Source organism: Erithacus rubecula, assembly GCF_903797595.1.
Source record: "Erithacus rubecula genome assembly, chromosome: 13".
Lineage (NCBI taxonomy): Eukaryota > Metazoa > Chordata > Aves > Passeriformes > Muscicapidae > Erithacus > Erithacus rubecula.
In genome coordinates, this window is record NC_136665.1 from 3,145,209 (window position 1) to 3,167,008 (window position 21,800).

At 40.0% G+C, this 21,800-nt stretch overlaps 1 protein-coding gene across 38 annotated transcripts in view; it reads right to left on the bottom strand.

Moving 5' to 3' along the window:
• ATP2B2 (ATPase plasma membrane Ca2+ transporting 2) overlaps nt 1-21,800 on the bottom strand; it is a 378,523-nt gene that overhangs the window by 37,561 nt on the left and 319,162 nt on the right. For all 38 annotated transcript variants that reach the window (XM_079316715.1, XM_079316719.1, XM_079316749.1 and 35 more), the window contains 4 exons: nt 13,115-13,356; nt 11,983-12,217; nt 6,179-6,358; nt 5,139-5,226 (listed from right to left, as the gene is read on the bottom strand). In XM_079316715.1, the coding sequence (XP_079172841.1) occupies nt 5,139-5,226; nt 6,179-6,358; nt 11,983-12,217; nt 13,115-13,356 (745 nt within the window). The remainder of the gene's footprint in view (nt 1-5,138; nt 5,227-6,178; nt 6,359-11,982; nt 12,218-13,114; nt 13,357-21,800) is intronic.

The following is a 21,800-nucleotide window of genomic DNA, read 5'->3' on the forward strand; positions in this document are numbered from 1 at the left end:
GGAGAAATAGGAAATTGCAGATTACAGAGCAATAGCTGCCTCTTGGCAAGGTTCAGGCTTATCAGGCACCAGAAGATTGCAGTGCCCTGTGCAAGCAGTTAGTGCCCTGTATTTTTCAGACTTATGAAAATGAGAAAAAAAAAAAGCCTTATTCACTTTCCACTGATGGGATGATCTCAGAAAAATGGCAATTACTCTGATAAGATCTTACAATTAGAGCTTTCAGTTTGTTGAGGTGATTTGCCTTTGGAATTACTAAATAAACAGGAACATCATCTGTCACTACTGTTAAAAGCCTTTACTTGGTCTTGTTATTAACGCATCCTTTGATGTTAAATTAATAGTTTAAGCTTCTGAAAAAAAAAAAAAGTCATTAAAATATCTGGTTCATTAAGGTATTAACTGCCCCAAAGAGGTTGATAATATCTGCTCACAACTGGGTTCCAAGTGGGAGCAAATCAAGTTGAAGAGGCTCAAACAAAGGATCTCCTGCTGGAGACAAATGGATATAAGCAGTGACTGTGCTGATGACTGTGCCCTCCCTCAGCCAGTCCCTGTGTGCTGTCAAGTCATTCACAAGGTTTAGGAGACACTTTTATCCCAAAACACCACCCAACTGTGCAGGCAGGATGAGCCAGCAGTGTCCAGAGCACAGACCTGAATGCAGCCATAGAAAACCAGACATAGAAAGGCTCAGGTACCATCAGACCTCCCTGCAGGGCCCACTGGGACTGCCACAGGAAAGATGTGGAATTCTGGGGATGGATTGAAGAACATGATGGATTGAAGAAGAACTTTGCAAAACTCCTGTCTGCACATCAGAAAAAATTCTAGCATGGAGCAGCAGCAATTATTTGGGATTCAGAAGATTTATCACAGCTCTACTGACACTCCCTGATTTCTGCCTTCTCTTTTTAATCTGTTCCTCCTCCTGGTTCCTCACACTGCTGAATGTTTGCCTTCCTTTCAGCAGGTGCCTCCTTCCAAACACATTCAGGTTTGGTTTTAATATTCTGTGATAAGGTTTCACCCCAAGAATTTTCTTCAGTACTGAGAAATGTGCACAGACAAAATTCATGGTGTGAGGAGACCAAAGAGAAGAGGGATGCCCAGGAAGGGCTCTGAGTCCTGAGCTGTGGGGATCAGCCTCTGGTGGGATCAGGGAAAATGTGACTGAGGGCATGAGCTGACAGGCTGCCAGCACAGAGAACATTCCCTGGCCTTTGCACTCAGTCCAAGTGGCTGGAAAAAAGCTCCAGTGTTAATTAATCATCTTTATCAACCAGGAAATTTCTTCCAGCTATACAGGTTTGCTCCACTTGAACACTTGCATACAGAATTCTAATAAAAACAGGTTTTCACAGGGAATTCTACTCTGAGCAAAGCTTCCTGCCAAAAGAGCCTTTGCTCTTTCACTGGCTCTTCCCTCATGTTGGGCTGGTTTGCCATGACTTTCTTCTGCCAGAAAGAATTTCATTCCACTGCCCTGGGAGCACACCTAGAGCAGAACATGATGGTGCTCCATACAGGGATCCAGCTGATGGGGCAAGAATTTGGGCAGGAAATTTGGGCAGGAATTTGTCCTGCAGCTTGGGTAAGACACAAGTTTCTCAGAACAAGCAGCTTATGTCAGATGAGGGCAAAGATCAGATTTAAAACAACCATGCAGAGCTGTCAAGAAGGGCTCTAAAGCCTGCTAATAAAAAGTACAAAATACCAGATACAAAACTGAAATATATCCTACATCTCCCACCTTCCTCCTGTTTAACACTAAGCAAGCAGTAAATCAAACCCACTCAGGATAAAAACTTAGGGAATATCAACCAACAATGTCTCTTCTGCACCCGTGGCTCAGCTCAAACCCACCCCAGGCAGCCCCAGGTTCTCCCTTTGTCACAGCACAAATGATGCTCTAGTTAAACATTTTCAGATTCAGATTTCAGAGCTGAAGCCCAGTTCAGGGTTGGAGAGGTAGAGAAGCTGATCCTCCCACAGGATCACACAGATTTGTGTTTCTCTGACAAGCTAAACATGGGTACAGCCATGTATTTTCATAAATACATCTTCTTCAAGTAAGTTTTTTAATAATGGAAGCTCCCTCTTAATGTAATAACAATTTGCAAAGTCTGTCTGAAGGAGAAAGCTCAAGTTTATTTCAGTCACATGCTTGGGTACCTGCCTGGATAGAAGTTTAAAGGTTAATATAAAAATGTTCTTACAGACTGCACTGGGAATGTGAAATTCCTCCCCAAAGTTCAGGATATCAATTAATACAATGTTCTGTATTTTTATTATTCTACCCATCTCATGCCTTTCTATATTAATGAGGTTAGGAACACACTACCATGCCGTGCAATAATAGTTGAAATATTTTAGTAATTAAGGGTAACTATTAAAAATCTTTTCTTTCTTAAGTTCCCTTTCTGTTTGATAATATATTAGCCCTACATGAGAATAGTTGTTTTTAATATCCTCCCCAAAAATCCAGTCTAATTTAAATACATTGGAAGGAACCACTTCTTTAATAGATAAACTGAGTATTTGATCTCTTCTGTACCTTCTGATGATATTTCCAATCAGTGTTAAACAGTTGTTTCCCACAGTGCTTTTAAATGATAAACTGACAATTTTGATTTATTTCAGCAATAGCACTGTATCCTCACATTAGTATAAATAAGACATGGTTTTACTTGTTATATCTTGAAATATATCTTGAAATAGAGTTAAAAATATGCAATAATTCCAAGTGTCTTAAAACCCACCCCAGGTTGTATTTCAGTGGGACTGAGATTTTGGTTTCACTGAAGCAGTTTGTGATGATAAACCACTCTGATGGGTGTTTTTCCAATCTACCTCTACTTCAAAGCCATAAATATTTGACTGCAAGTGTCTACCCAGGCTGAAATGCTGAAACATCCCTTTCTCTGGTCCCTGAGCAGCAGTGAAAACAAAAGTGAAAAATAAAAATGATCCTTTTGCTGGGTGGGATTGTGCTATGTTAAGGAGAAAAAAAAGATTCCCTCCAGCAGCTGTATGTCATTAAAAATTAAATATAAAAAAAAAAGTTTATTTTCTGATGTGTGTTTTTAGCCTAGAGCAGATAGAATACATCAAAGGGGAGAAAATCCTCTCAATCCCTCAAGTGTCTGAGAAAAACATAACATTTTAACAAGAGGCCCAAAACTAGTGAACATTTAAATAGTTTCTTGTAACTTTTAATGGCCCTTGGAGTATTACCAGCCAAAAAATTCCATCATGATTTCCACAGATTTGTTCTTGAACTTTGTTAAGACACTTAATTGCTCTCTCGACCTTGTCACATTTTTAAAACAATAATTTTGGTACTTGCATGTGACATTCAGTAGGAGCAAATAACTTTTGGGCTGTCAAAGTGCACGTGCTACAAACCATCAACAAATTGTTGTTCCTTTTTTCTCCAGCTCTCTATTGATTTCAATTTCCCTGGCAAACGTTTCCGTCTCCTCTTGAGGGAAAATCCTGAATGATTCAGACAAGCACTCCCAGGGGACTTGGTTAATCCACCTAATGAAACACAAATTGTTGTGTTTCTGAAATAAATCAGCTTTTGGGCTGAGCAAGGGCTGGAGCACAGGATTTGAGATGCCCTGGTGAGGGCATTTCAGCTTGTGCAGGTCTAACACTGACCCATGGAGATAAAAACACTCTCCAGACCTTTCCAATCCTGAACAAACCCCAGCTGGAAAACTATTTTGGAGCACACCTCCCCCAGAAATGTATATTATTTATTAATTACACACAGGTGCTGCCATACTAATAATCTGTGCACATTGTAAGACAAATACAAAAGGGTGGGATGGAGATGATGCATTCTGTCTCCAGCTGCCCCATCCAGCACCATGCCAGAGTTCTCTGGAATGATCCATGTTTCCACTGTCTCAAGATCAAAGGACCCAAGGGATCCAATCTTCAAATTCACAATGGAACTTCTGCTCTAAAGTCATACAGGCATTTTTAAAAATTGCATGATGCTCAAAAGCCTTTGTAATCAGCCATGTATGGAATTACAGAAACTAAGCCTAAAGGATCTCCTCCCTAAATGTGGATTATTATTGGAGTAGCCAACCAGCCAAACAGGTAAGTGATCAGCTAGATCTGAGTCTGAACTTTAGCTCCAAGAATTGCTAAAAGGGGCTCTCCAGGATTTCCAGGGCCTTAGCAAAATATTTCAGCTCTTTCTTCATCAGGAAGTCAAGAAACAGCAATCTGCTGATGGGGCTTCCACCTGGGCATGGCCAAAAATGAGGTTATTCCTGCTCAGAAACTGCCTGATTTCATCAGCCAGTAAGTGTGAGCCTCCAAGTCAACTGAGTAAGATGTCAAGTCATCAAAAGAAAGAAGAAAAATGCAAACTAATCCCTCTTTGCTGGGAGCATTCCATCTGCAGACAGCGTGGTGAGAGAATGGAGTTTGTATGGTGCAGTTCCTATGGCAGAGGTTCTAAAAATACAGCAATCTAAAGGAAGCCAATGCAAATCACACAATTAGATGAGACTATAGGAAAAATGGAATTGGCTGAAAATCCCCATCTCCACTGGGCAGCTCCTAGTTCCACCATCCCAATAACTGCTGCTGTGACAGGAAAAGGTTTTTTTTCTTTTGGAATACTCTTTAATATAATTATAGGAGAAGAGATGCACTGGAGTGAGTGGATTCACTCTGAATGAGATTTCTCTTGTTTCCTTCATAAAGCAGTGCAGGCAAAGACAAAAAAACCCTAAAAAACTATGTCCCTTCTTGTTTATATCTTGTTTCCCAGCAATATTTTCTTTCTGCTCAGCAAATGCACATTTCCCTTCCCAGCTCAAGCCCCATTCCAATGAGAAATCACAATGCAAATATGAGATTGCCTAAATCCACTTGCCAGGCATCTTATTGGTATTTCTCTTATTCCTGCCAAGGAGTTTCCTATTATTTTCCATGTCAATGCTGAGGTAGAACACAAACACAAGAGTGCAAGAAAACTTCCTTGTGTGTTGTGGGGATGTGCAGTTCAGATGGCAGCTCAGGTGGATTTGTAACAGTGAAATCAGAGCAGATGATGTTCTCCAGCACCTTTATCACTGATTTCCACCCCCACAGAAGCAGTTGGCACCCACCTTTCACCAGAGTGTGTTTGTCCGTGGGGGAAGAGCGAGCAAGCACCCGGAGCTTTGGCCAGATCTTGTCAATCCTCTCCTGTTCAATCTGCAGGGGAGGAAGCACAAAAAAGAATCCAAACAGTAAAACCACCGGCCTGTGATGAGCAGAATTGATGTTACTGTGTCAGGAAATTCCCCTCATTGCTTAAACATGCAGCTTTTCTCCAAAAGCACAGAAGAATTCCAGCAGCCATTGATGATGCAAGGGAAGACAAGACCAGCACTAACAGGGCTCAACTGCTGGCTAACACAGGTAAATTTTTCACAGTGCCTAACCAGCCTTTCTTATCATCTTTTGGATAATTCCACCCAGAACCATCACCCTAGGCAAAGGATAGTGGAGTTTCTCAAAGCTGATCCAACCTGTTTACAAGTTTGTTGTTTTACTCCATGAGAACCCAAATCCTTCATTTAGCACCAGTAATGGCAAGATTTTCTTTTGTAGCAATAGGAACAAAGCCAAACCTGTTGCTTTTATTAATACTTCCAGGATTAATCATTTATGATGGACTCAAGAGCCAGCACAGATTTTTCTAGAACTGTGTGTGAGCTCCATCTTTGATAAGGAGTTAAAAATCTTCCAAGGGATAGATTTTTTTTAAATGTAAATCATTGCTGTGAGTACATTAGAAGAAGTGGAATAAATTAAAGAAATGAGAGGAGCTGGTTCTCATAGCAGATTGCATTTTCAGGAGCAAAATCGCTGTTGAGTTCCTTCTCCTCCTTACCATCAACCCATTTAATGGGCTCAGTTTTGATTTCTTGTGGAGCAGTGCAGTGGCTCTAAAAACTGCAGAATTAGGCCAGCACTAAATTGATCCTGGAAGGGTAAAGAGGTGGAATTTCACTGCTGTTTCAAATTGCAAAAATTTAGTGGGAGAAAGAAGATTCGAACCGCAAAAATTCAGCAGGAGGAAGAAGAAGGAATTTTTCCAAGCAGTCCGAGGCACACAGCAGTGTGGGAGAGCATTTCTGTGTTCTCAGTGGGTTTCACTCACCTCTCCCTTCTCGTTTCGGATCCTCCTGTTGAACTCCTTGCCCTCGAGGCACAGGAAGTCCTCTCCGGGGTGGATGATGCCGCATTTGATGGCGATGGCGCGCGCCGTGTTGATGTTGTCCCCGGTGACCATGCGCACAGTGATCCCGGCCCGCTGGCACTTCCTGATGGCTTCTGGCACCTGCAGGGCATGCCCTGGCAGTTTAGCTTTTGTGTTTGTCAGATCCCATTCTAAAAATCCCATTATGCATCCTACATACGTAACTCTAAACTCCGTTCGTTACTTCGCACTTTATTCAGACAACACAATTCCTCTCTAGGCCTGGGAATGAAGGATACCTCACTGCCTCAGGCCTCAAAAAAATATAAACAAAAGTGAATTTGGGGGGCAGCAAACTGGGGGTAAATGCCTTATTTTCCTGCAGCTGTAATTGGAGGATTCACCCCTCATATGTGAATGGGTCAAACTTATAATTGTATGAAAAACTCGTGGTCATTGTGCCCCTTGTGTGCAGCCCCTGCCCACTTTATTCTCTCAATTTTGTCTGGCCTCTGTTTTTAGGGAGCCACTCAAAGCATCACAGAAGCAAGGCAAAGGCAAAGAGAATTCCTGGATCAGAGTTAAAACACAAGGCAGGTGTTCTCATTCAAAAAAGTTTCAGGCTAAGAAGTGCCTGGAGCAGAAAGAGGAATCAGAAGGATTTTCCATTGCTTGACTGCTGTGGAGTTGGGTAACTCCACAGGCGAAGCAAACCTTGTATCAAGAAGCACCAAAAGTATCTTTTAGATCAAAAATTTCTTTGTTGAATCTTGAAAAGATTCAAATATCTTTTAGTTCCAAAACTTTTCTCCTGGCTTGAATAAAAATGAGTGCTCTGCAGCTTTACTGACTTTTAGCAAACTTGAGCATAACTACTCAACATGTGTAAATATGAAGGGAGAATACAAACATTTTGTGCAGAAAATGATTTTACTTCAAATCCAAACTTTCCTTTCAACAAGACTTAAATAGTTATTGTGATTTAGCACTACTTAGTTCAGGGGGAATTCCTAAATGCAGGAAGTTTAAATTAGTATTTTAAGGGTTTCAAAACCATAAAAATGAAACCTGACTTTATGCCTTTTCTCTTATGCATGAGATAAACTTCTGCTTCACAGGAAATGTATCAGGGAGAGAGAATTCAGGGTGCAGTAGGGGCTGTGAGATTCATGTAGGGGCTCCATTCTGATTTAGCATCATACATATCTTATTAAAAAAAAAAAAAAAAAGTCCAGGAAAGATTTCAGGAATTAAAAGAAAAAAATGATTCCTAATAATTAAAGAAAGCTGTTTTAATACAGTTACTTCTGTAATTGAAGTCTATAGTTCCATGTCTATAGTTCAATTTCAGATGGGGAAAAAATTCTGTTCTCTTAAATTACATCTTAACCAATGATAATTTCTAAGTAAATATCACTAAACAAATAATTCAGTCTCATCACGTTTTGGCATTATTTTGTGTTATTGTTATGAAAGTATTATTTCTTCAAGAGAAAAATAGCAATATTATTTAAAGTGGGAAAATAAGGAATATGTTAAACATGTACAGAACAGCCTGGATGTTGTTGTCCAACACAGCCCTACTTCTTTAAATTTCATTTTTACCCACAAGAGTCTAGAGCACCCCAGGATCCATCATGAAGGCTGAAGCCCTTCACAGAGCTACAGGGAAATGAACTGCCCTACTCTGAACATGGCAGTGCACAATTATTAAAAAAAAAAAACTTTAAAAACTCACAACTACTTAAGAAAAGGGATCAAAATGGATATTACTGTCTGTATTCGGTGCACCTTGCTGACCACAGCCTCCAGCACAGATATAAATGTGTTGTGGAACTCAATGCCAATTTGAGTGGGTTCATCTCATCCATTAGTGCAGAAAAAGTTGAGAAAAGGAGACACAATCTCCAACATTATAGATATTTTCATTTCCTCTGTAGCCCCAAGCAGGGGACACTGCTGAGGACATTCATGGTTTCCCCTGAGCCAGAGTGGCAGATCTTGGGCTTTGAGGGATTTCCTGGGGTCAGGAAGGCTCTGGGTCTCCAGTGAAAACCCTAAACCCCTACACCACACCACAGATAACAGCTCCCCCAACCTGGAGTAATTTCACACCATGTGTGTGATCTATTTATTAGAGGCAGTTTGTGGAGTTCCTTTTCTCCAAATTGCCTCCCTAAACCAATGCCTTAGTGAGGACCAGAGCATCACTTTCCCCAGGATTCCCAGGAAATTCCCTCCACCCTCAGAGTGTGTCCACAGGACCTGCTGCTTGCAGGACTCTGTCACCACAGATCACAAAATCAAGGGGCAGAATTCAGGGACTTGTCTTCCCATTTCCTCACCTCTAACTGTGAATATTTTCCCCACAAATCGTACACCCTGGAAAAATTATTTATACCTGAAGGCTTTTACTGATGTGAAATTGGTTTCTACAGGGGAATGTGTGATCAGGTTAAATCTGTTCCTTAAGCAAATGACCCCTGATCTCCCCAGTTTCCACATTAACAATCCTGCCTAAATCCCATTTGTCAATTGGAAATGCTTTAGGTACCCACTGGAGCTGTGGTGACCCTCGTGCCTAGGACAGGACAGATATAGATGGAAATCTGGAAAACCAGCCCAGTGGATGGACCATGAAGGAGAAAAATAAATTACAGTGCAAGCAGCAAAAAAGGGTTATTCCCATGAAGTGTCATCCTATTAAACAAGGTCAGGGGAGGACAGCCCCAGTTGCAAACACGTCTCAAACTCACATCTAACTGCAGAAACCATTCTGTTTTCCTCTCCTGTCATTTTCTGGACAGCTGGTGGGTGGTATCTGATTTAATAGTGTGTACAGTAATTACAGTTAAAATATTGTTCATATTTTTTTCATTGCTGTAAGGGAGAAAGAGTGTTGGCAGACTGAGTGGGCAGAGGAAGCAGATATTTTCCATCAGTTTTGCAGAGCTTACGTACACATTTCACAATCTTTTGGTTCCTTTTCCCTCTGCAAAGCAAAACTTCCAGTGCAAGCACGCATGCACAAGGTATCCAGTGCAGGAATATCTGTCCCAATCAGGTGACAAATAAACAGGAGATATTTGGAAGGGATTTACGTTCATCTCCCAGAAATAACAGACTGGAGGCGTTTTTTGGCAAATCAGTGTGAGCCAGTTCAGGCTCATTAAAATCAAGCCAGAAAGAGTGTCAGGATCAACAGAGGATCTCTGCAGGAGAAGGGCATCACTCTGCTTGCTCTCTTCCTGTGTATTTATCAAAGAAAAATAAAAAAGCACACCCACAAAATATAAATATCAAGCAAGTAGTTCAGTGCCTGCTAAACCCAGCAGCTGCTGGTGACTAAGCTGATGTCTGAATTAACCTGGGAATATGGAAAAGCCATGGGTGGTGGGCATTCCAGAGAAAACTGGACAGTTGTTGGACATCAGTGCTAAATAATTCGTTCCAATTGTTTTTTTTTTTTTAGTGTATGGGGGAGAGGTGAGTTCCAGAAAGCTCCCTGAGTATCCCAAGAATATCCCTGGAAGCAGGAGGGAGGAAGGACTCCTCCAAAGCTGGCAGTCCCATGTGGAATCACTCCTTGGATGGACAGGAGCTCCCTGCCCAGCATCCATGGGACAGCCCAACACCACCTCAGGGAAAAGGAGAATCCTGAGCCTCCCCCAGGAAACACAGGAATGTTCCTCAAAGGAAGCTAAAGGCTGCCAGGATGGGGACATTTTTTAATTGGAATTATCTGATCTACCCCTCCATCTGAATAACTCCTGACAGCCATGAATACTGAGAATATTGATAAAAATGCACTTTCAGTAAGAATTTCAGATTTTTGTACTTTTTTTTCCCTACAGAAAGCACTTTGAAAATGCATAAACTCCAGTGGGGAGTCAATTTAATGAGAAGATTCCATTTTGGCAAAATATTGCCTGTAACTGCTCAGCATCTTGCTATTTACATCAGCAATGGGGATTTCACATATGCACATTATGATACTGCAACCAAGTCAGATTTTCCAAACCTTGAGAGTTTTCTGAACTTTATATTTTTCTCCTGGCTCAGGGTTTATTGGTTAATTTCTTTCCCCCATGGTACTGCATCTTGGAATGTGCAGAGTAGTAATAATTTAAAGATTGGTTTAAATATTTTCATGATGTTATTGCTACTCTGAAACACTCAAAAGGGACAAGGTGGAATAAAACAAAAAACCCATATGTCCAAAATTTGCTAAAATCCTGAAATTACAAATATTTTATTGTGTGTCTTGCACTAAAGTAGAAATGTTCCTGCATGTTCTGGTGTTAACCTACAAGAAATTCAATACAATATTTAAGTGTTTATTTAGAAATAAGATATTTTCCTGCCTTCATCTCTTTGATTCTTTGCACACATGTCAGATTTGCCTTCTATTTTTAGCAGAATTATTCACTTTTACCTCAAGCTCCCAAAAAATTATTCCCTGCAAGATAAGAGCAGTTTTCTTACAAAACATCCTCCTAATAATCACATGAAAGGAGAGTTTGCAGCTATTTTCCATAATAACAGCAAATCCCACTGCTCCCCAATCCCTCAGTCTGCCACACCACATGGAACCTGATTTAAAGCTGTTTTTTAACGTGGATCATGATTTCATTTGTGAGAGGATTGATTCACAGTTCCAGTGGCCACCGACAAATTATTTCTGAAAATATCTATATTTTCTGAAAAATATTTTCTGTAAAATATTTTCTGCAAAATTTCCATATATGTGAGCTGGAGCATTAAAAGAGCACTGCAGACACAACTTCTAAAGGACATTTTCCAACATTTTGAAAGCTTTGCAATGTCAGGCATGGGGACAGATTGATTAGCAGCAAGAGACCATCTGATGGCAGATAAAGTGGATGCTGTTTATCTGCTCTTTGTGGAGATAAGGAGTTTATCATCCAGTTGTCACCTAAGCAAGATTTACTTTATATTTTAACCTTCATATTGAGAAAAAAATAGAAAAAAACAATAAAATCCATTCTGAGGAAAGCCACAGTTGTGCAGTTGAGGTTGTGTCATGTTAGTTCCAAAGTTACTGTCACCATTTTCAAACCCTTTATTAATAACTGTCCATTAATTATCAAGCACCAAATAGATCAGAGTTCTCTAACTCGACCCTTTTTATTTTTGTAGGAATATCATTTACAAGTGTAGAAGCAGGGATGTTCTTCCCATGTGCACACCTACTACTGATTTAATTAGGTGAGTTGAGCTGAAGTTTTACATGTTTGTACAATACATGTAAATGTGATATCCATGACAGCTGCAGCCTTTCCTTGTTCAAATACAACATTAAAAACAAGTTTTCCTGAGTAGTCACCAGGTACAATCTTAAGAAAAGTGACAAGCATTACAATAAATGGCAAAGCTCCAGTTTCTCTGGAAACTGCTGTTATAATCACGACAATTTTAATCACTGCACTTGTCTTCCCTACTTTCAGAGTTGCACATCACTGCACTGCTTAAAGGAAAATTCTTTAACGTGGGAGCATTACAAAACCTCTGCTGATCATGTCAGTCCTGCAGTGCAAAAAGCCCTATATTCCTTTGTTTAAATATCAGCTGACTGATAGCTGAATTTTATCACCTTAATTATTTGGCTTTTATCAAGTAAAACCCATTTCTAAAGCTGATTTTCAGCTTCTTTAACTGAGGTAATTAGAAAAAAAGATAAAACTTGTAGGAAAACTACCATTCTGGTTATGTCCAGTTTTATATAAGATAAAAATTGGATATACCTCTGGCCTTACTGGGTCCTCAATGCCAACGACACAGATGCAGGTCAGGTCGGATAAGATGTCATTCTCGTTGTCCCAGTCGGGCTCAGGGCTGCTGGGGAAGTCTCTGAAAGCCACACAGATGGTTCTCAGCCCATCACAGGCCATGGGCTCAATCACCTTCTTCACCATCTCATCCCTGTCGCGGGGCCGGAAGATCCGAGGTTCCCCAGCTGCGTTGAGGATCCTGGAACACCTGGGTTGGGCAAGGGAAAAGAATAAAATCTGAGTGGGATGCCTTAGGGTCTTAGCTTTTATATTTTCATGTATTTGTAATCCTGCAGTTCTTTAGTGTGTAACTCTGAGCTCCACACTCAGTGCCAGCTGCTGCTTTCCCATTCTGCTCAGACACAACAATTCCTCTCCAGCCTGGCAATCAAGGACACCTCACAGACCCCAGAGATGGAAACAAAAGTGAATTGGGGGAGCAAACTTGGGTAAATGACTTCATTACCTGGAGCTGTAATTGGGAGATTAACCCCAATATGCAAATGACCAAACTTATAAAAGTATAAAAACCCATGATCCATCATCCATTTTGGGTGTAGCCCCTGGGGGGCTTTGTCTGCCCTAAATGTACCTGAAGGGCCTTCAATAAATAGAACTGCTTTTATTGCCGAAATTCTGTCTGGCCTCTGTTTTTAGGTAGCCCAAAAAGGCATCAAATGTGCATCTGCATGACTGCCAAAGTATTTCTTGTATAAGCTCACTTCAGTCAATGCTTCCCTTTCCTGACGTCAGGTTGCAAGTTTCTGCTGTAAATTTTTAGAAGATTCACTATCAAAATATCAGGATTTGTAACTTACTGCACAGACACCAATAGCCCTTCATGCTTTATTTTCTCAATAATCAGTGAGCTGACAACTTACAGGGAAACTGAAAAGTGCTTATTTTCCAAACGGCTTGAACGTAACAAACCCATTCATAAATTACCAAAAGCAGACGCGACCCTTTGGCAAGGAAAAAACCCTCCAATTTCCCAGAAGCGCTTAAAACAACTAAAAAACGAGCACATTTCTGGCACAGACAAAACACCAGAATTGCCAGTGGTTGTGCCAGGATTTTTTGCACTTTGGAGGAGCAGTGCCCTTACTTCTTGAGGACGATCTCGGAGGCGCCCTTGCTGTACATGCGGAAGCTGCCGTCGGGCAGTTTGATCACCGTGCTCATGGACTTCCTGACCGAGTTGAAGGTGTAAACCTTGTAGAGCTTCTCCTCGGGGATGAGGCTCCGGACGGGCTCGTAATCCTGCTTCAGATCCAGGACAAAGCCCAGGAGGCCACACTCTGTCTTGTTGCCCACCTGGCGAGGCAGCCCGCCCTCTTTTTCTGGTGGCTGGAGAGAGGAAGGAAAATTGGAAGGTGAATTTCTCTAATTTCTCTGACTTCACAATTCCTGAGTTACAGGGTGTGGTTTGTTGCCTTGAGGAGCTGGAACAGAGATCACACAGAGTTAGAGGAAATAAAATGGGGATTTATTGAAAGGCCCTGAAAGGCCACACCCTGGCAATACCAGTGCCACAGTGTGGCCACTGCCCTGCCTGGTGGCTCCAAAATAAATGTAAAAGAGAGCTTGGTCATATGATTTCACATTTTTATAGACTTCAGTCTATTTGCATGCAGGAGTAACCATCCAATTAATAATCTCAAATTGTAAGGTGTCATCCTCCTCTTCTCCTGCCTGGCCTGCCCTCCTCTTCTCACATTGTTTATATTTAGGACCTGGATTCTGAAGAAACTGTCCTTGAATCCATAGCTAGAATCAGACTATTTCACATTTATCACTCTAAAGCACAACAGAAAAGCACACCCAAGCAGAAAACTCAGAACTTAAGGCATCAGTTTGATATCAGAGCTCTGCAGCCACGAGTTTTTAAAAGCAAGGTAAAAATTCCACACAGCTCCAGCAGACCTGAAGCATCTCCTCACAACAAGAAACATTTATTTACACAATATTTGCCACATTTGGTCTCTTCCATTTATTTTTCCTTAAATTGTGATGGCTGGGCAGTCCTTTAAAAGGAAGTAACTTTCCTTAGGCTGAAAAACCAAGCAATTCTCACTTGTCACAGAGGATCTCCTTTCTGTCTTGCTTAGAATTCTATTGGTTTGCTGATTTTCACAGCTTAAAAAGCGAGTCAAAGAAACCTCTATCATTTTTTTTTTCCTGCCAGGCATTTTTAATGTAAAAATAAATTTCCATCCAACCGTAACAACAAATCTTAGTGAAAAAAATCTATAAAATAGTGGTTCTGAGTCTAAATGTACCCATTCCTTGAATTACTTTAGTCTGCTGCTTCAGACTAATAAATTCTAAGTATAGTAGAGAAAATGGAGAAGGCTGAACACTGTGCAATTTCTACCAGTTCTCAGACCTTCTGAAGGAGAGAAGGAAGGACAAGGAAGACTTTAAATTCTCTTTCAAAATAGAAATAAACACTTCATTTGCAAACTTTCTTGAAAGTGTTGTACACCCCAAACAAAATATTCCTGTGCCAAGACTTCAAGTGGCCAATGTGTGAACAATAAACTATTGATAATTTTAGTTTTCTTATCTCAGAAGAATTAGAAAAGTGTCCCTTGAGCCAGTGCTAAACTCCCCTTATGGGAATAAAAGCAGTTTGCACTGAAAACAGATTTTGATTTGGTTTAAGACAAGACTCTAAATTATCATTTTCAATGGGAGTTAAACATTTACCTCACATTCTGCAGGATTAGGACTGCAGGACTGTATTCAGAATTCATATTTAATTTCACTTTAAAATCCAGTTCACTTCAGAAATGGGATTCCTAATAGATGGGATTTCCTACATTGGCTCCCTCTGGGATGAGGGCACACAAAGGGAATGATTGAAGCTGCAAATCAGCCATCCTACCAGATTTGAATTCTTGCAACAAGTAGGGCCACAGAAAGGGAAAAGGGGAACTTTTAAACAAGCATTAATAATTAATTATCCCAGAAAATCACCAATTGCAGCTGGTTTAAAAAATGAAGGTCAGATAGATGATAAGAGACTGGTCTAAAACTGAAGTAAACAAAGAAATATTAACTTTTCCTAAAGAATCATCTCCCTACCAGCAGGAAGATTGATATCTGGTGACATGTAGATTAATGTCTTTTGTTTTTGTTTTTGTTTTTGTTTTTGTTTTTGTTTTTGTTTTTTTTTTTCAGAGAGAAGCAGCTATGATGAACAACACAGAATAACCCAAAAATCTCTGTCTGGAAGAGATTTATCCTTCCAAAAAGACTGAACATCTTTCTTTTCTGTGAACCATCATTTTTCCTGACTAATATGGGTCACTCTGGTGTTGCTATGACATTTTAACATCACTCCAGGGTCACTGTAAAACAATGACATTCAGAAAAATGCCAGTGTGATACATTAATTTTATTACCTGCTATAACAACTTGTCCTGCTATAACCTCATTATATTGTGATGTAACTTCCCTCTGGATTCTCAAATTCATTCAGGAATCCCTAATTCAAAATGCAAGTGCTCGTGGTGAGGTGTATCTGGAATACAGTGGATGTGAAAATCTCAGGAGTCAAAAAACCTTTTAAAATCCAGATTTTTTACTTTGTTTTTCTGGCACTGCAGGCACAGGGTTCCTGAAATCTGGCAGGAACTTCAGGTTTCTCAAAGCAACAGAGGAACCAATTTCAGTGCCTGGGTAGTGATGGGTACCAGGGAAAATCTATTCCTCTGGGCATATTAAATCCTCATTTATGCTTCTCTTTGCCACTGAACTAGTGAAAACTGTCATTGAATTAAAAGTGAATGTGATCAGGCCACTGGAACACTCCTGGAACCCAAAGAAAGACAATGTTTTCCATCAAAGGCAGGCAATCCTAGACAAAAATTAATTTAGAGAGATGATTTCATCATGCCCTTATGCCAATGGATATCAAGAAAATAAAAACCTGCCCACATTTCTCAATGCAAAACAAAACCTGAATATCAGAATCCTTCCAAAATTACCTTTATTTCAACAAAAAGTAGATCACGCTCCCCTGTTCCTACCTAAAAATAGATTTCTTTCAGGGAACATCTTTTGAATGCAAATACGTAAGCAAGAGGGGAAAAAATCCCCGTGAAAAGAAAAGGAACAGACACCTCGGAAAGGTTTCAAAATCTAACAAGTGGCCACCTCCCTGCAGAGCAGCTGCTGTCTCCATATTCTTTGTGCATTACATTAGGGGCAAGCATATGGTGCTGAGAGCTGGCACAGAGCACTTCCTTCCCTGCACTGTTCCAGCTCAAAATCTATATGCCAGGAGCAGCCTCCTTGCAGATTGTTCTTGACAATCCCTTGCAGAAGCTGCTGCCTCTGAAACTTCCTGCTGGGCTGGAGCTAAATTTATTTCTTGCTGGATTCTGTGGTTCACGGCACCTGGGAAACAAGGACAGCCTGATGGGGTCACTCTGGAAGGATTCTTTGGGAACAGCTTCAGTGACTCCTCAGAGGATGGAGCTGATGCTTTAGGATTTTAGCTTTTATATTTTTCATTATTCTGTTATCCTGCAGTTCTTTAGTAACTCTGAGCTCCACACCCAGTGCCAGCTGCTGCTTTCCCATTCTGCTCAGACACAACAATTCCTCTCCAGCCTGGCAATCAAGGACACCTCACTGACCCCAGAGATGGAAACAAAAGTGAATTGGGGGAGCAAACTTGGGCTAAATGACTTCATTACCTGGAGCTGAAATTGGGAGATTAATCAATATGCAAATGCACCAAACTTATCAAAGTGTGAAAACCCATGATCCATCATCTATTCTGGGTGTAGCTTTGTCTACCCCAAATGTACCTGAAGGCTTTTCAATAAATAGAACTGCTTTTATTGTGTCTGGCCTCTGTTTTTAGGTTGTCACAAAAAGGCATCAGAGCCCTTGGAAGAGGGGAGAGGGAAAGGTTTTGAGCTGAGATTTATCACGGGGAGCTCCAGCAAGGACCTTCTGCTCCCCAAACTCCCCTGCAATCTGTTCTATCACCTGCTTGGAAGGGACTGAGCCAGGACCTTCCCTTGCAAAATTTTTTTCAAACATTTCTCCCTGACCCTGTGGATTATTTACCCACAACATTTCAATTCACAGCAGCTACTCACAAGTAGAAGAGCCCCCAGACAGATGTTTAAAGAGTCGTGGTTACACCCAGCAGATAGAAATAGGTTTCTAGGTCAAAGTACAGCTGCATTACCAAGGCTTAAAAACACCAATCCAAAGCCATTGACCTGATCCAAATCCAAAGTATTGACCTGATACTGAGTTTGGATTACAAAGGGAATTTTCAGAATTGTTTCACTGGGAAATAATTGACTAATAAAAGGTTTTAGGAAAAAAAGATAACATTCTGGGCATCACTTAAAGGGATGCTGCAACTTTTAAAATTAGATTAGGAGATAATTTCCATTTTTGCCATGATTCTTTACAAAACCTCCCTTTTCTCACTGATGTGAAAAGAGAGGACTCTCAAGAAGACCCAAATAGTCCTAAATTAAAATGTCAGGATTTCCCACATTATCTAAAATCTTAATTTGTTGTATGTAACTCTCCTGTGTTCTACAGGTTGTACTACTCCTTTAGAATAACAATGACACTAATTATTCTGATTTATGAACAGGAAAAATGAGCTTTGCTGGAATACTATATCCCTATTGAGTGTTTTATTTCAACCCAGCATCACAACAGGAAAACAGAGGAAAACAAAAGCTTTTTAAAATTAAATTACAAAAGATTTCCACTTCATACTCTAATTACTCAAACAAAAGACAAAACAAATCAGGGTGCACAGGAATTTTCTCTGTATAATTAAACATGTTCTATGTAAAATTTGAAATAACCAAGAAAGATGGATGCTGTTCAAACCACATGACATTTTTATTTTTTAATTCCTAATACTGAAGAAAGAACCACTAAAGAGCTGTGGTCCTATCAGAGATATTCCCTTGCTACATTATTTTAATCAATATTTTGATGTAAGACATCTAAAGCAAGATTAAAACATCCTAGAAAATATCAAAAATATATCAACCCCTGGACTGAGATAAGAACAGATTCCCTACAAACAGCAGCTGTGCACCCTTAAAATGTTGTGAATTTATTTCCTGCACCAGGAGACCCAGGCTGCAGGACTTTCCTTCTGTCCTGAGCTCCCTCACTGCATTTAAAGCTCAACATTTCAAACTTTAAAGCCTTGATGGTTTTTTCCTACTCTTTAGCACAGTGCTGAGGAGATTAACATCAGTGTTCCCATTCACTTGTATTTACCTGTTCACCAGAAAGTAAATTTATCTCCCTTTAACCTCCAAAAGATTAAAAATGCTTTTACACTGAGCTGACACAGATCTCTCCCTCCATTTCAATTCCCAAGAGGTCCACCACCCTTAAGGAGAGCAAACCTCTAAATTCCTGACTTTGATCAATTTGCACCATTTTTTGGGTCCTATGGTTGCACATCCATAATTTCAAAGCCCTGTAGCTCATACATTTGGAATTAGCTCTAAACCAGACAACAAAAAATGCTTGGAAACCCTTTAGCAGATGCTTTACATGCCCTGGTACCTGAGATTGGATATATTTTCCCAATATTATTGGATTTGTTACATGTGGCACATAATGGTGCTACACAGATCACAGAAAAATATTAAATGTTTTTAGAAGTGTTAATACAGCTTTTTAAAAATAAAATCATTATAGGCTTAAACAAGAACTTTGATTGTGAAGAGTTTCTGACAGAAAAGAGGAAAAAACAGGCAACATTCACCTCTGACAGTGCCATGTATTTTCAGAGAGAAAGAATCAAACAGAAGGTGATGGGAGAAGGAAAAGGGTTTTTGCTAATTCCCCCTGTATTACCAGCTCTCTTCCTCTTATATATTTCCTGCATGATTAAAACACTTAAATATCTCTGTAGCAGGCAGAAAGACATGGAGCTGTTGAAACATCAGAAAGTTTGAATTCAAAATTGGTGAGGAACAAGCTCAATAGAAAAAATTGGGTTTTACTGGTTGTAATCCAGCACATCAGCAGCATTCCTGGGCAGCAAACAGGACTGAACCAAAGGAGATTACAGAGAGGTAAACAATAAATAATCACATAAATAAATAAATAGCTAAAATTTCACCTAAATAAATAGCTAAAATTTCACCAGGGCTGCCCTTTTTTGATGTGTCCCCCATATTTCTAGTCTGAAAACACAAGGAAATGGGATATAGAAGCTAATTCCTTCTGCTTGTCATCACCCACAAAACCCCAAGATCCACAGCAGTTCATTCTCTTGGGAAAATGGCATCAAATAAATCACCTCAAATTCTCACTATTTACTTTAGGCACCAGCAGCCACCACCAAAAGTCTCTCAAAACCAAGGCAATTTATCCCAAATCCTGGCTGACAGGTAAGGAATTGCCAGCTCATTCCACATCTAGACAATCTAAAATGAAAACACCAAGGGATGTAGAATCTGAAAACTGGAACCAAAAATGTAAACAAGATTATTTCATAACAACAAAGTTATACATTAGGAGGTTGCTCTAGTGTCTGGTGAGGCTCCTGAATTACTCCATGTTGGATATCCCTTATGGTTTTTAATCCTGTTTAAATTTTAATGCCCAAAACTTGCCAGGAAAAGGGTAGCAGGGATTTGTGTCTCATTCCTGTATCAGGTTGCAGGAATGCAGCAGCCAGAAGGATGGAATTATCCAGGCACAACTGCACCATCAGCTGGGGGATATCCAAAGGCTTCCTGCCTCAGATGAGCTGGGATGCAAGGTGATCATTTCATTTTTGGGAGGATAGTTGTTTAAATTATTTCATTTTTGGGAGGATGCTTGTTTAGTGGTTCTCCCAATCCAAGGCAATGCTGTGGTGCCTCATCATTCCCCTGCTGGTGCTCGAGGTGGGGATGAGTTTGCTCAGCTATAAACTGATATAAAAATGGTGCATTTCAGCATCCTGGCTGCAGCTGCAGCAAGGCAGCCCTGCCCTGAAAGGGGAATTATGCAATGGATCAGGGTGACATTTCCCAGCAGCAAAGCTGATGTGGCTCAGTGAGTCTGGGCTCCTTTCAGCTCACAGAACAGGGACAGGAAAAAAGGGATTCAGCCCATGAATTCCCCCACAAGGACTGAAAGAAGGGGAAATCAGGCATGAGGAACAGACTGAATCTCACCTATTTTTGCATTCACAGAGAGATTTTTAATAAAAACCCCTTAATTTTAATAGCAAATAAATTTTCCTCTTAATTTGAAGGATGTATATGCCTTTGACTCACTTAAAAAAAAAAAAAAAGGGCAAAACAATACTGCCACAAACATGAAAACTGTTGGTTCTTCTCATTGGTTTAAGAATGATATGTCAGGTTTGAACATCATTTTTGAAAAATTAGAAAGTTGCTCATGGCTGTGTCCAGTGGGATTTTGAACATCTGCAAAGAGGGAGACCCCACAACTTCCATGAGCAACTCGTGCCAACGTTTGACCACTCTCACCACTAATTAAAACAAAAAATTCCTATTTCTTTCAGCTTCACAACCAGATAAGAAGAGGGATAGCTTTAGCAGAAGTAATTAACAAAGCTAATTTTAACCACATTTATCTATGTAATTAATTTAATTTGGACCAGAGCAAGGTTTTCTGATTTCAAACTATAAATAAAACAACTGATAACATTTAAAAATTAAGAATATCTATTCATAAGGTCCTGCACCAAACACTGACAGAGATGTTACATTTGTACATCACAGTTCAGCAGTGACTCCATAACCTAAAGATATGAATTATTTGTCTCCATCTCCTTTCTGGTTCTCTGATTTGAATTTTTTTTCCTTTTGTAATAAATAGTCTATGTTCCAAGACAAAAATAATTAAAACAGAAGGCTGGAAGTCTTTTAATTTAATAAAATGCAACTCATTTTGAAAAATCACTCCATTCCAAAGGACAATAATTCATGGCTGGATTTAACCAGGGGTACATTAATGCACCACACCACAGTGCCAAGAATGAACTCTGCCTTGTTATGAAACTACTGATTAATTCTTAGTTATGATTAGAATCCTCCAGCCTTGATGTTTCCAGATGAGATTAAACTGAATTTTACTGGCACAGATTTTTATCCACATTTCCCTCAGAGGAGTCTTGGCATATTTATTGCACTATAAGACATTATTCATCTCTATTTAGGCACCTTCCTATTGTTATTGATCAAACCCATTCCTACACTCCCTTAAAACGTGCCATTTCATGACAATTTAGCTCTAAATTTGGAATATTCCCTATTCCCTGTCCAGATATGGCCATTAAAAACCTGCCCTCTTGTCCTTTTGTGCAGGGAAGGGACAGTTGTTGGATTTATTCTGGTGCCATCCCAGCTTTAAGAGCAAGGAGAGCTGTTGGCAAGGAACCTATATAATCAAAGTAATTTCCAAATCAGACCCATGGGATTTACATGGGGTTGGCCATGTAAATAAAGCCTTAAAGCATCAGCCTTGGGGCTAAAACTTCACCTTTTGGGTTGAAAGAAATATTTTCTTTGTCCTAAGCAGCATTTCCAATCTGGAAAATGCCCTTGGAGCCACTCTACTACACACTTCATTTATCAACAGATTTTCCCCTCACATCTCAATCCTTCCTCCCACCAAACCAACAGAAATATTCAATAATTCTGAACTCCTCACTTTTTATTAACTACTCTTGTCATCAAAATTAATTACATTTTTTAAAAACCTCCCCTGGTAGCCTGAAGTGCCTCTCATGCCTGTTTTAGCCTGGCCATTGTGCATGA